This window comes from Ovis canadensis, chromosome 14 (assembly GCF_042477335.2).
Source record: "Ovis canadensis isolate MfBH-ARS-UI-01 breed Bighorn chromosome 14, ARS-UI_OviCan_v2, whole genome shotgun sequence".
NCBI classification, from domain to species: Eukaryota; Metazoa; Chordata; class Mammalia; order Artiodactyla; family Bovidae; genus Ovis; species Ovis canadensis.
The window spans coordinates 38,023,930-38,039,553 of NC_091258.1; the positions used below are offsets into that span (position 1 = coordinate 38,023,930).

Here is a 15,624-nt window from a genome sequence, read left to right on the forward strand (position 1 = left end):
AGTCCTAGTGCCCAGAGAGTGCACTCTAAAACTCCGTTTCTTAATAAAAAGTAACTGGGGCTCTTTGGAGAGTTGACCAATTCCAGGTCTGTGTAAGATGAACTTATACCAGATGGCAAGGAAGTTATGAAGTTCCCCTTGAGTCATGTCAAAAGATCTCAGAAACCAACTTGAAAAGGCTTCTATTAGCCAAAGATGAAATGATTTTGAACATGATAAAGATAGTAACTGCATGGAGTGAAACACATCAAATATGTTTAAATTCATGAGTTCATAATGATACTAAAGCAAGACTCATCAGTCACCTTTGGAGGATGCTAGAGAATCAACTCATTATTCAGAGTAACCACATAGTTGATGAAGAGCGTCTCTGAGGGGAAATATTCCAGCTAATAAAGATAGAATACCACCATTTTGCAACCTCTAAGGAATTAATGAATCTCAGCAGTGATCATCAGCGTCTGGTAACATTCCAAAAAGAGGTAATCAGACGTTACATACCTCTTGATAAAAGTCTGAAGTAATCGAACCAAAAAAAAAATAAAATAATGCCACATGAATCTGATCTGACTGTCAGCACTTACTTTCAATTTACAGGAAATTGGATAGGAGAGGCCAAAGGACCCTGCTAAATTACATCATGGGGATGCAGTCAGTAAAACCTGTTATATGGGAAACTACATCCTTGCTACTTTGAGTGTGGCCCATAGATCAACAACATAAGCATCATCTGTGAGCTTTTTAGACATGGAGACGCTTATGCTCTCTCTCAGACCTGCTGAAACAGAATCTGCATATTAACAAGTTTCCCAGGTGATTCACATGCACGTTTCAAGTTTGAGTAGCATTGTTCTACAGGACAAATGAACTAGAGTCTCCAAACAAAGCAATTGTAAGAAAAAAAAAATGAGACAGAGGGGCAGCCTTTGTAGATGAAAAGACACTTGGAGGCATATCAGTTATTTGCAAGTAGAGAACTAATTTGTGTTCTATTCAAACAAACACAAATCTTAAAAGTATTAAAGAGGAATATCTTGGATTTCTTTTGAAATAATCTGTGTGGTAGAGAGAAGAAAGTGGGTAGGGATGTAGATGAAATAAACTTGGCTACAACATGCTAATTTTTGAAGCAGTAATAGGTGCCAGTATTTTGGTCATCTGATGCAAACAGCCGACTCATTCGAAAAGTCCCTCATGCTGGAAAGGATTGAGAGCAGATTTAGAAGAGGGCGTCAAAGGATGAGATGGTTGGATGGTACTACCAATGGAATGGACATGAACTTGGGCAAACTCCGGGAGATGGTGAGGGACAGGAAGGCCTGGCATGCTACAGTCCATGGGATGGCAAAGAGTTGGATATGGCTTGGCGACTGAACAACAGCAATATGTACAAGGTTTATTATTTTATAATAAAATAGTAAGATTTTTCCTATAATAGTTTAAAAGGGGGAGTTCACTAAAATGGCTGCAATCCAAAAGGTAATAACAGGTATTGGCAAAGATATGGAAAAAATTGGAACCCTCGTACATTGCTTATGGGAATATGAAATAGTGTAACTGCTTTGGAAAATAGTCTGACAGTTCTTTAGAAGGTTAAACAAGGAATTAATATATAATCTAGCAGTTCTGCTCCTAGGTATATGCTCACAAGAAATGAAAACATATATTAATGTAAAAACTTGTATAAGGATTTCCATGATGGTCCAGCGACTAAGACTCTGTGCTCCCAGTGCAGGGAGCCTGGGTTCAATCCCTGGTCAGGGAACTAGATCCCACATGCTACAATCAAGATAACCGAGACCCAGTGCAGCTAAGTAAATAAATATTAAAAAAAAAAACCTGTACATGAATGTTCATGGCAGCATTCATATAATAGCCAAAAAGTAGAAACAACCCAGCTGTCTTTCAGCTGATGAATGGATATGTTCATAAATAGAAGATATAGCATATTCATATAATGGAGTACTGTACAATAATAAAAGGAAATAAAGTACCGATACATGCTGCAACATGGATGAACCTTGAAAATACGCTAAGTGAAAGAAGCCAGTCACAAGCAACCACATATTTTATAATTCCATTTATAGAAAATGTCCAGAATAGGAAAAGTTAGAGAGATGGAAAATAGATTAGTGGTTGCCAGAGGTTGGGGAGAGATTTGTCGAGACATGAGCATCTTACATTCCCATGACTGCTGATGGGTTGTTGGAAAATTAGGAGGGGGGAGGGTGATGAAAATGTTCTGAAATAGATTGTGGTGATGGTTGTACAACCCTGTGGATACACTGAAACCCATGAAATTATACACTTTAAATGGGTGAATTGTGTGATATGTGAATAATATCTCAGTAAAGGTGTTAATAAAAAAGGAAGGAGAGCATTATATTGATACCCAATCTCCAGTCTTCATCCAGCATTATCAAAATCATTGGGAGGGAAGTTGTCTAGGTGATTCTAACGTGCAACCAAGACTGGGAACCATTGTATTAGGAAGTTAGCTGTCAAGGATTGTTAGAAGAGAGAGGCAAGATTATCTGCTTGAAATGATAGCCTGGAGGGGAGGCCAGGGATGGCATCATAGCTGACCATTCTGATGGAAGAGACAGGAATCCACAGTGGGGAGTCCTCTGGGTGCACATCACCTGTTAGTGGCCCTTAGTACCATTAGTGTACTTAGCACAGTGGAAATAAGCATGAGAAGTCCTTTCATTTCTCCAGTAAGTGTGTTCAGAGTTGGTCTTCTTCAGTGTAACCCCCATAGGTGTTAGGGTTACTTGTGCTGCCAGGTGGTCTCGCTTCTTCTGAGTTACTCAGAATGAGCAGAGACTCTGTCAGTGGAATGTTGAGGTATTAAACCGTAATCCAAAAGCAGCAGTCTAAACACCTTAATCTTCCTAGGTTTCTTTCTGCCAGAAAGTGTTCTGGATATTAGTGAGACTCTATAGTTATTTTTTGGTCTCCATTGTCACATTTCTCAAGTAAGTAGGCATAAAGCCAGCTGTATTATTCTCATTTCTCTTGAAAAGCATTTATTAGTCACGTGTTAGACTGGGCAACAGAGGGGGAATTTGAAGATGCACTTTACATGATGTTTGGCCTTTGGAGAACTGGCCTTGAATTCTGGTTTTACTGCCCTTTGCAGGTTGTTGATTGCCCTGGACTTTTAGTTTCCTTAGTGAATGAAGTTTGAACTAGGTTACTCCTGAAGCTTCTAAAACTTTGAGGTTCACTACATCTGTCTGCACAGAGGCTGTAAATATAGTGTGCTGGTTAAGAGTTTGTGCTCTGGAGCTTGGTGACCTGGCTCCACTGTTTCCTGGCTGTGTGATTTTGAATAAGTTGGTTAACCTCTTTGCACTTTGGTTCCCCCATCTGGAAAACGGTGACTGAGAATAATACCCACCTCACAGTTTTCTTCACTGTAAAATATTTGGAGCAGTTTAGCCTATGATCTTATTGACATGCTATCATTTTATCCTATATAGGTCACTCACGCTAATTTAGGCATGATCAGAACTCTTACTAAAAAGTGCAATGTTGTGTCTGTTATGCCAGGTGGTAGATGTTTTTGGAAAGGTATAAAGCAACCATACAAAAGTATTCATGCAGCTTATAAGATGTTTTATACTAAAAATACTCTTTAATATTTTAGAAAGTACATTAAATGTCCTAATTCTTTTTTTCTCCCTGTCCTGTATCCTCATATAGGTCAGTTCTCCTTGGGTCTCGGGGACTTGACATATCCCACATCTCACAGCGATTGGAGAGTCTGAGTGCAGCCACCACTTTCGAGCCTCTTGAGCCCGTGAAGGATACAGATATTCAGGTAAGGGGTGCCAGGCACAGGACTGGTGCAGTGAAACCCTGAGCGTGCAACCCAGGCTGAGGGCCCTGACCCTTTGTTCACCAGCTGGTTTAGTAATTCCATATTTCTTTGTTAATTTTCTTCTTCAAATATTAAGAGAATGAGAGGCTCAGCTTTGGAGGAACATTGGATTATTTTCAGAGTGCTCTGCAAGACTGAATTTAGGGAAGCAGTTCCGACCTGCACTTTTTAAATTATTGTAATTATGAGCACAGATTTGTCTTCCTTCTTTGGGCTTAATCCAAGGCACAGAGACATTAGTTGTAAGTTTCGCTTACTTTCTTTGCTAGATCTCAAATAATTTTACTATTCCTCTTCTACATGTCTTTTCTGCATCTTGCTTGTATGCATTGGCAAAGAGCTGGGGAAAACTTAAGTACTATTTACTGAAACCCACTTAGTGATTTCTAGGAAGTGTCTGGCTCCATTAGTGGCCCCAGGAAATGGCCTGATAGAGCACTCCAGCCTCATTTAGCCTAGCATGCCACTGGCACAATTGATTGCTATGTTAATCTAATCAGAAACTAGTGGCTGTGTGAGTGTGTGTCCAAAATTGTTAAGGAAAAATCTTGTGATCCATTTAGTTTTGAGGAATTGGAACACTGATTTGTGTTAGAGTGAAGGGATGGTGGGATACTATTTTTGTCATTGATTTACCTTTGAGATAAAAGGATGCAGGTCCTACAGAGGCAAATCCTAGTACGAATGGATCTTTTATTATTTGGGCTCAATTTGAAACACTTCACCCCACCATCCTTCTCAAGAACTGTTTTAATCCATCTAATGGCCACGGTGCTATTGCATTTATTCCACTTCAGAAACCTAAAACCCTAGACTTTGAGTTGAGAGTTAAGTAACTACAGATGTTCATTATTTTCTGTGTTTTTGATATGTTCCCAGACTATGAAAATTCAGTTTTTCCCAGTTTTATATGCTAAATTATATTTGCCTCTCACCTTACAGATGCTTTCTTATTTCCATGTAATCTTAAAATGGCATGTATAATTGCCTCTTTTTTTTTTTTTTTTAAGTTTTAACTGTTCCTCTTTCTACCTTCTATTTTGCTTAATGCCCTGTAAACAAATATTGGGGGTGGCCAAAAAGATCTTTTGAGTTTTCCCATAACATCTTGTGGAAATGCCCATATGAGCTTTTTGGCCAACCCAGTACTTACAACAGGATCAAGGTGGGTGAATGGGAGATAGTTGAAATAATTTGAATAATCACCATGTATTTAGGGGAGAATCCCAATAGTGTGGAAAGAGATGGCACTTACTGAAAGGTTGTTATTTGAGTTGTTTTTAATGTTTAAGATGCCAGATAAGTTGTTTATTTTAAAAACTGCTTTTTTGACTTTCTTTGGCATATTTGTAATGCATATTTGGAATACCCAACAATGTTTAGTGAGGCACTTCATGAATTCCCTTTGATGTGTTACATTTTTCGCTTTGAGGGATTGACAGGTTTACAGATATGTTAGGTAATAATGATTTATTCTAACCTTCCACGTTATGTGTGAACACTGTCCTTCAACAGCCCCATTAGGTGGCTTCCTAGCAGTGCATGCTTGGTCACATCAGAGAAAGTTCCTTAATTTGGAATGAGCATGGCTAAGAGTTTTGGTCCTGCCCCCTCTGTGAAACCTTTGAACTTTGAGAAGAAGGATGCTTCCATTTCGGAATTTAACCTCTCAGTTGAGCTGTTCTGGAGTATTTTAAAAAATGTGAGTTGGCTGCTCTAAGATAAGTTTTGATTATTTGGGAGTTGATCATCTAGACCTGCAGTAAAGATTTAAGACTAACTAGTTTCAAAATAAAATCCTCTGTTGACTTCATCTTCTTGCCAACAGAGCCTTAAAGAAGAAAATTTAACTTTCAAAGGACTGAGTCTTTGGCTTAATTTGAGATAGCGCTAGTGGTTGATAGAGATTTGAAGTCTTAAGTTATATCGTGTGGCTCAGTTGACCTATACCTTAACTTCCTGTACACGATATAGTATCATGTCCTAGCCTGACTTCCTGTGTAGTAATCAGATATAGGAACCAAGCCAGCTTTCCCCCTTCACAGGACTGATCCTCCTTTTAATTCTTCTCTTCATGTATTGATTATCCAGGAAGAGTTAATTTGGACATTTTCAGTTTGAAAAACCAGATATGCTTTTTTTTTTTTCAGATATGCTTTTTGATGGACACTTTCTTCTCACTTATTTTTCTTACCAGCTTTATTGAAATAATGATTCACATAGTATAAATCTGATCAGTTTTTGTATATGAATGTCATGTTTTCCAACTATGTAGTTCTGAGATAAGAAGACACCCTAATCTCATATACTGAGTATCAGTCAGTGAATTTATTATGTCAGTATATAAATTCATAAAAGGAAATGCAATGCTGAAGGAGCCTTTGGTAGATTCTGCCCAAGACTTTGTATTGTCCAATGTTTGCGTTACTTATAAGCTTGAAAAGGCATTTTCCCATGAATAGATTGTCCTTTTCTGTTTGGTAAACATTGATTGTATTTCCTTCTCTTTCTAATGGAGCTTGAGATTCATACAAGTCTTTTGTTGTTTATCATAATCAGTGATCTTGGCATGCATTGAGAATGCATTTTTAAATTGCTGTGGCCAGCAAAGGTAACATATTTAAATAAACCCACTTAAATATATGTTTGGATGATACTAGTGGAATTTTTTAAAATGTTTATTGATTTAATTTTTGGAAATGTTCATAAAGAAGGCCTACATGTTTGCTGTAATAGAGATGGAGAGCAATAATTGTTAACAGGATATGGTACTAAAGCAACTACTGCTCTATTCTCAGTGACTTTGTGGTGCTTGCAAGTACGGTTCCTCTCGCAGAGATCTTCTTGCTCACTTCTGTCTTTGGGAAAAAAAATATTGAGGGTAGACTGCACATTTTTACTGTGGTCTGAACAGACCTAATGTACCATGGATGATATGTATTATATAGTAATAAAGTACACAGTTACACAGTTCAGTTGTGTTCTGGGCTTTTTCACTAGATTACATTATTTTTCAAGAAAGCTGTGCAGAAATAACTTGGGCTGGCCATAAAAATGGGAGCTGCAGTTTCTTGGCATTAGGCTGCAATATTTCCAAATGGCATTAGACCAAAATATAATATTATTATTACTAAACTTACTTAGATTCCTATGGCTGCCATAACAAATTACCACAAACTTAGTGGCCTAAAACATTAGAAATTCATTCCCTCGCTGTTCTAGAGCTCAAAACTTTGAAATGAGGGTGTTGGCAGAGCCCTCCAAAGGCTCTAGAGGAGACTCTTTCCTCTTCTGGCTTCTGGTTGCTCCTGACTTCTCTCGATCTGTGGCAGCATAGGTGTAGTCTGCCTCCATCTTCATAGGTTTTTTTTTTCTTTTTTTCCTCATGTGTGTCAATCCACTTCTCCCTTCTAAGAACACCAGCCATTGGATTTAGGGCCCACACTAACTCCAAGATGATCTCAGCTAGAGATCCTTATCATAATTACATTTGCAGAGACCCCATTTCCAAATAGGATCACATTCACTGGTACCAGGAGTTGGGACTTAGACATAGCTACTCTAACCCACTGTACTAACAGTGCCAGAAAATGTAAAACTATAAATTAACTGAAATGAAACATTGTATGTTTCACAACTGGACCGGAGTGTCAGGATAAGGCATCTGTTGCTAGTTGTTCCAGGCACTGCAAACCTCAGTCAAGTATCTGATCTCATCTTCAGCTCTCTTTCAGGCCTTTGAAAGGTGAGGCTGACTGCTAGAAACAGCTTGATTTTTTAAAATAGTTTTAAGTACTTTAGTTTTCAGGGTAAGGACAGGTAGCATTAAATTTAGGAGGGGAGGGAGTACTAAGGGTGAGAAAGAGGTTTCTCCTTCGGCTAACCCGGTTACCAAACCGCTCTGCTTTCCTTTTATACTAGAGGCCTTTGCTCACCACCTTGTTTTAGCGTGGAGTAGCACCTCTGAAAATGTCTGAGTCCCCTTTCAGTCTGACACTCTTAAGGCCTTCCTTAGATGCCACCTCTTTCACAGTCTCAGATCTCTCTTCCCATGGCCTCCAAATGTAGCATGTTGGCTTTCCTGCTTAGGAAAAAACAAAACTTTCTGAATGGTCTCCCACAAAGTAAACAGCAACCTAGATTATGTTATAGGAATTGACTTAGCAGCCACTTTAAATCTTGATAAATGAAAATACAGCCCCTTCTATACACAAAAACCTTATACAGAACTAAAGATTTTCATAGTCTGCTAAATTTCCAAATGGAAATCTGTCCTGTATAAGTAAAGAGGAAAAAAAAGTCTTAAAAAGAGAGGAAAATAGCTATAAGAAAATGAGTCAGGGAACTGATGTATCACATATAAAACTAACAGTGCAATAATAATTGATTTGTTAAAAACTTGTTCTGCTTACCACACTGTATCTATAGTAAAATATTCATTATGTCCTTCCTTTTTCTGTCCTTGGAAATGTAGAGTTATGCTCAAACCACTCTTAGCTTATCTTGTAAATAACCAGAAGAAACGAAATGGCTTTGGTTAAGTATAAAACAAATCACTGGTGTTATAATCCCTTATCACCTAAATTGTTATTTTTGAGGTTTATATTTTAATTTTATACCTTCAGAATTAAGGTACTGCTGATTAAATGCAGCTATATATAACAGCTAAGAGGAAAAGTGGTTGAGTGCTATTAATAATTGTGTGTTTGTAGTACTGGCAAGTTGTTGGTAGGGAATTGGTTCCAGAAATCCTATGGCAGTTTGTTGAAAAGAGGGTCAGACTTGCCTAGAATGATTAGTATGCTAATAGCAGTTCTTCAGGATTAGTACTGGCAAAATATTAATACTGAAGGGAGAATGCAGTAAGCTTTCCCTGGCTTGAATTAGTTGAGGGAAGGGGCATTCTGAATGGGTGAACAGTATCTTCAGTCAGTCAGTTCAGCTGCTCAGTCATGTCCGACTCTTTGCGACCCCATAGACTTCAGCACACCAGGCTTCCCTGTCCATCACCAGCTCCTAAAGCCTGCTCAAACTCATGTCCATTGAGTCAGTGATGCCATCTAACCATCTCATCCTCTGTTGTCCCCTTCTCCTCCTACCTTCAATCTTGCTCAGCATCAGAGTCTTTCCAGTGAGTGAGTTCTTCACATCAGATGGCCAAAGTTTTCGAGTTTCAGCTTCAGCATCAGTCCTTCCAGTGTATATTCAGAACTGATTTCCTTTATGATTGACTGGTTTGATCTCCTTGCTGTCCGAGGGACTCTCAAGAGTCTTCTCCAACTCCATAGTTCAAAAGTGTCAATTCTTCAACACTCAGCTTTCTTTATAGTCCGACTCTCACATCCATACATGACTACTGGAAAAACCATAGCTTTGACTAGATGGACGTTTGTCGGCAAAGTAATGTCTCTGCTTTTTAATATGCTGTCTAGGTTGGTCATAGCTTTTCTTCCAAGGAGCAGGCATCTTTTAATTTCATGGCTGCAGTCACCATCTACAATGATTTTGGAGCCCCCAAAAATAAAGTCTTTCACTGTTTCCATTGTTTCTCCATCTATTTGCCATGAAGTGAGGGGGCTGAATGCCATGATCTTAGTTTTCTGAATGTTGAGTTTTAAGCCAACTTTTTCACCCTCCTCTTTCACTTTCATCAAGAGGCTCTTTATTTCTTCGCTTTCTGCCATAAGGGTGGTGTCATCTGCGTATCTAAGGTTATTGATATTTCTCCTGGCATCTTGATTCCAGCTTGTGCTTCATCCTACCAGCATTTCACATGATGTACTCTGCATATAAGTTAAATAAGCAGGGTGACAATATACAACCTTGATGTACTCCTTTTCCCATTTGGAACCAGTCTGCTGTTCCATGTTCGGTTCTAAATGTTGCTTCTTGACCTGCATACAGATTTCTCTGGAGACAGGTAAAGTGGTCTGGTATTCCCATCTCTTAAGAATTTTCCACAGTTGGTTGTGATTTACACAGTCAAAGACTTTGGCATAGTCAGTAAAGCAGAAGTAGATGTTCTTCTTGAACTCTCTTCCTTTTCGATGATCCAGCAGATGTTGGCAGTTTGATCTCTCATTCCTCTGACTTCCGAATCCACCTTGAACATCTGGAATTTCATGGTTCATGTACTATTGAAGCCTGGCTTGGAGAATTTTGAGCATTATTTTGCTAGCATGTAAGATGGGTGCAATTGTACAGTAGTTTGAGCATTCTTTGGCATTGCCTTTCTTAGGGATTGGAATGAAAACTGACCTTTTCCAGTCCTGGGGCCACTGCTGAGTTTTCCAAATTTGCTGGCATATTGAGTGCAGCACTTTCACAGCATCATCTTTTAGGATTTGAAATAGCTCAGCGGGAGTTCCATCACCTGCAGTAGCTTTGGAAGTGATGCTTTCTAAGGCCCATTTGACTTCACATTCCAGGATGTCTGGCTCTAGGTGAGTGATCACACCATTGTGGTTATCTGGGTTGTGAAGATCTTTTTTGTACAGTTCTTCTGTGTATTCTTGCCACCTCTTCTTAATATCTTCTTCTGTTAGGTCCATACCATTTCTGTCCTTTATTGTGCCCATCTTTGCATGAAATGTTCTCTTGGTATCACTGATTTTCTTGAAGAGATCTCTAGTCTTTCCCATTCTGTTGTTTTCCTTTCTTTCTTTACATTGATCACTGAGAAAGGCTTTCTTATCTCTCCTTGCTATTCTTTGAAACTCTGCATTCAAATGGGTATACCTTTCCTTTTCTCCTTTGCCCTTTGCTTCTCTTGTTTCCTCAGCTACATTTAAGGCCACCTCAGACAACCATTTTGACTTTTTGCATTTCTTTTTCTTGGGGATGGTCTTGATCACTGCCTCCTGTACAGTGTCACAATATCATGAACCTCCATCCATAGTTCCTCAGGCACTCTTGTCAGATCTAATCTCTTGAATCTATTTCTCACTTCAGCTGTATCATCGTAAGGGATTTGATTTAGGTCATACCTGAATGGTCTAGTGGTTTTCCCTACTTTCTTCAATTTAAGTTTGAATTTTGCAATAAGGAGTTCATGATCTGAGCCACAGTCAGCTCCCAGTCTTGTTTTTGTTAACTGTATAGAGCTTCTCCATCTTTGGCTGCCAAGAATATAATCAGTCTGATTTCAGTATTGACCATCTGGTGATGTCCATGTGTACAGTCGTCTTTTGTGTTGTTGGAAGAGGGTGTTTGCTATGACCAGTGCTTTCTCTTGGCAAAACTGTTAGCCTTTGCCCTGCTTCATTGTTTACTCCAAGGCCAAATTTGCCTGTTACTCCAGGTATCTCTTGACTTTCTTTAAATCTGGAATTATTTTTAAAGAAATGTAAATCACTGTCATTTGCATTGTTTCTAGAAATTGAAACTGCTAAGTGTGTGTACCAAGGAGGGGTCTTAACAAAACTGGTTTAGTACATTAAGGAAGAGATGAGGTTCGTTCATAAGAGTTGTATCTGTTTGCATACTGAAATTTGTATAACAATTCTGAGAAATGGTTTAAAGTAGGCAAAACATACCTACTTGCCTTATTGTTTCTGCTCTTAAATATACTTGAGCAGTCTTTTCTGCACATAATGGTGATCTTGCCCAATATTGGATGATTTAGAATTTTGAATTGATGGACTCTGAGGGAATAAGACTTTGCTCTTAAATGTTTTCACATAATGTTAATATAAAAATGTAAGAGACCATTGCATGGAATCTGACAGTGTGAAGATATTTGTTTAGTTAAGCATTTGTGTTTATTAACCTCCTTTGTTATATTCCTCTTGCTCCTAAGAGAATCAGTGGGACGTTCATGCTAACCTTTCTTTTGAATTTTTAGAGGACTTTAATGGAAATTTGAATCTTGCCCTTTCCACCTTATAACAGCTCTCTGTCCTGGACTTGAAACAACCTATAGGTAATACTCTTGGGTTCACTAGCAAATGAATCCAGTTCCCACTGGATCCAAAGCCTGTTAGTAGAGAGAAAAACTCTTTCCTAGAACAAATACCGGGTATATTTTAGGCAAAAATTCAGTTGTAGGGGCCAAGGTGCACGTGGATCAGGTGCATTGCTCCCTGTGCTCTTGTTCAAGGCAGTAGCCCTGCTAGGCTTCGTCTCTCATGGAAACACTGTGGCGCCCACATCACCCCCACTTAATGAGCATATTTGCTGTTCCTTGTCATTAAACCCTGACCCGGAATAAATCTCAGAGCTGGTAAAAGCCAGTAAACATGTAAAAAGGAAAAAATAGTGTCTTTGCAGAGGCAGGTTAATGTGCCATCCTGTTTTGTGTTTATAATTAGGTGGGCTAATGCAGATTGCTGTGGGAAGTACTGAAATGACTTAATTTTCCTGCCTGTTTGTGATAAGGGGAAAGGTAGACGTTGTGGTCTGGTGGCAAAGTATGCAATTATATTAAAGTGTCCTGTAAATGGAATTAAAAATGGTAGTAAAAATGGATGTTAGAGGCATCATCTGTGGAAAACGTGAAAAACTGCTTTTATGTTAGCCAGGGATAGAAGATTTCAGCCTTTTTACTTATCCATTCACACTTACTCCTGAATGCAGGGCTTTCAGAACAAACAAGTAAATGGATGCTGAATGCATTCTGAGCAGGGAGGAAATGACAGGCTTTTTTGTCTTCTCAGAGGTTTCTTATATCCTGTTGTGAGCAGAGGAATATCAATTACCAACTTAAAGAAGAAAGAAGTTGGAATGGTTCTGTAAGAGTATTTTAGAAGAAGCCCATGGCTAAAATATTTATCTAACAATTTAATAGAGCACTTCAAGTGTTAGCCAGGCTCTGGTGCCTTTGAACTGGAATTGAGTCATCTCCTCCCTCTTTACCAGCCTCTCTTAACCTGCCAATACCTATTGATGCCAGAACTCTGGAGATAGGAAACATATATTGTCATCTTCAGTCTGGTATCTTTAAATTGCTTGGTTTCAGGAACTAGAAATGGGCTGAACTGTTTGATTTAAATAGGGGTTAAAACCTAGTCAGATACTGAACACACTTACTGTAGACCAGCCTGTCGTTCTCAGATGGCAGATCTTGACCCTGGGCGCCACACAGATCTGCTTGCCACAGCGCCCTGTGATCTCTTATTTCCATTTCGGAATGTTCAATCCGAGGCTTTCCAGGCCGGCAACGTGATCTGGCCCCTTCCATTGGTTGTGGTTGCAAAATGTGGCTCCCTAGTCATTGAACTTCCGAGCCCAGGTTCTCCTGTCTCCACTAAAATTCCACATCCTGTGAAGGGACTGAGAGAGGGCTTCAGACAGGAGAGTCCCGTGGTTTTGCTTCTGTCTGTTTTTTAGCAGGGACTGGGAAAAGAAGCCGGGAGGTAGGATGGGCATCATCCTCTGCTGACGAGACCTGCACTTAGAATTTCTTTTGCTGCAGAGCTCTCAGAACCAGTGTGTATTGCCTTTTTTTTTTTTTGGAGCGTTTTCCGGGCTCTCAAATGGTTGGCTTCCATCTTGCACTTCAGATGTGGAGAGGTTGGGTGAGTCCCCACTCTCCTGGTCTGCGACACTAACGACCGGCAGCAATGCACGTGTGGCTTTAATCATCTTGGAGGACAGAAAGGCGAGTCCCTGCTTCTCACCACGGAGTGGCTGTGAGGCTGAGATGCCATCAGCAGAATCCTGCCTGTGCTTTGCAGAAAGCCGCAGCACTTGAAGCACTGCGGCAGAATCGGCTGAGCAGGGATGGGCGTGACACAGCTTCCAAGAAACTGTACAAAAAAACCTCTTGTCTTATAACACACATTCACAACTAGCCCCAACCATTCATTTAGTTTATAACACAAAGGGGAGGATTAGGTCAGCAGAATATAAGTGGGAGTATGGATCCACTGGCTGATTTTTATTATTGCTACCTGATTTGATTTATTTCTTTGAATGGCAAAAGTGCAAGGATATGGGGCACAGTTTTCTCCATTCCTCCTCCTTCTCATGAAAAAAAAAATTGTCTATTTAAAAAAGCTGTTGCTCTCTTAGGGACAGGTGGAAACAACCATGGAAGGTTATAATATGCTTGATTTGCTCAAGGTACCGAAATACACTTGTATGATGTTATCTGGGAGCGCTTTCTCATTTCTTATTAGATTCTCTGTTATCCACAGTACGTATCAGTCTTTCTCAGCAGAAGCAGTCTCTAAATGAGCAGGGCTTTGTGGGTCCTTAAAGGTTTAAGGCCTTCACTAGTAGCACTTGGTTCTGTGATGAGGTCCTACATGTGTTTGTTTTGAAGGAATAGAGTGATAGGTGTTGTACTCAAAAGGTGCTAATAGAATCCATGCTTCTCAACTTTCTTTTTTCTTCTTTCCCAGTTTATCCCAGACTAAGATAAAATAAGTGAAATGAATTACTAGAAAAAGTGAAGTTAAACACAGACAGAATATGAGCCTTAGGTTTTGGTTTTATGTTTGTTTTGCGTTTTCTGGCCACTCCATGCAGCTTCTGGGATCTTAGTTCCCGACCGAGGATTGAACCCAGGCCCTCGGCAGTGAAAGGCGCAGAGTCCTAACCACTGGACTGCTAGACCAGGGAATTCCTGGAAGCCTTGGGTTTTTGTTTTTTTTTTTTTAATTAAAGTCAGTAGACATAAAACTGCTCTTGTCATGTTGCTATAAAAATTTCTAAATGCTAATTCTCAGTTTTTGTAGTCACCTGCTACACACTGGGAGCTGTGGACGGGTGTTTCTTCAGCTGCCCTTGGGTAGTTCTGGCTTCAGTAGGTGTGTTTTCTTCTTTTCGCCTTTCCTCCCTCCCTCCCTTTCGTTTTAAGCATTCCTTGCTGTACGGTGCAACATGGCACCGAATACAAGTTTGAACTTCTGTCTTGTTCTATCCCAGCTAAAATCAAGGAGGCAGAGCTGAAGATTAACTAAAAATGTATTGTGTCCAGATACTGTACTAAGCAGTTCCTGGGTTTCCTCATTCAGTCCTTTCAGTAACCCTCTGAGGTGGTTACATTAACCCCATTTCACCAAGAAGGAGCCTGAGGCCTAAGAGGCTGTGTGTGCCAGACATGAACTCCCTTCTGTCAGTTTGAGTTTAGTCCTTGCCCTTATTCCATGAGATTTTAAATTCATTTGTAGACTCTTAGCACAGGAGTGAATTTTCAGGGTATATTGAAGACTATCGTGGCAGAAATAGGAAATAGAGTGTATAACTGAGTGCTCATTTAGAGCAAAATGAAGAGTGTAAAGCTCATAGAGAATGGATATAGTGGGCATCTCTCTTATTTAGATAAGCTTAGTAGTAAAATAAGGTTGATTGAGGGAGAAGCTGGAATGTGCTTTCTGAACTCTAATACAAACCCCTGCTGGTTTTGAGGGGAGATGAGTTTTGCAGGAAGGCCAAACCTGCTTCCTCCATTTATCTCCAGGTGCTGGCTTTTTTGCCGTAGTTTTCTGCTTGCTGAGCTGTCAGTTTAATTTACTGTCTAAGGCCCAGCCTATTATTTCTCAGGTTTGCTGCCCTACAGGTACACTGTAAAGGATTTCTGTGAAATCCTGGAGCAGCTTTTAGTTTTGAAATGCCAAGGCTTTGTGCTTGTGAAAATAGGTTGTGTTCAGCTTCTTGCTTGATCATCTTTGTTTTGTTTTGCTTCTGAAGCTGAGCTGGTGTTAGAAGGATGATGCTAGAAGCAATTTAAAGGGCACATCAGATTTTTACTGTAGTCCTGAACTATTGATTGTTGACTTCTTTGTAGGTTTAAT

At 39.6% G+C, this 15,624-nt stretch overlaps 1 protein-coding gene across 1 annotated transcript in view; it reads left to right on the forward strand.

Annotated features, from left to right (window-relative positions):
- NUP93 (nucleoporin 93) overlaps nt 1-15,624 on the forward strand; it is a 103,245-nt gene that overhangs the window by 25,237 nt on the left and 62,384 nt on the right. The window contains exon 3 of the mRNA XM_069549893.1: nt 3,709-3,826. Within this exon, the coding sequence (XP_069405994.1) occupies nt 3,709-3,826 (118 nt within the window). The remainder of the gene's footprint in view (nt 1-3,708; nt 3,827-15,624) is intronic.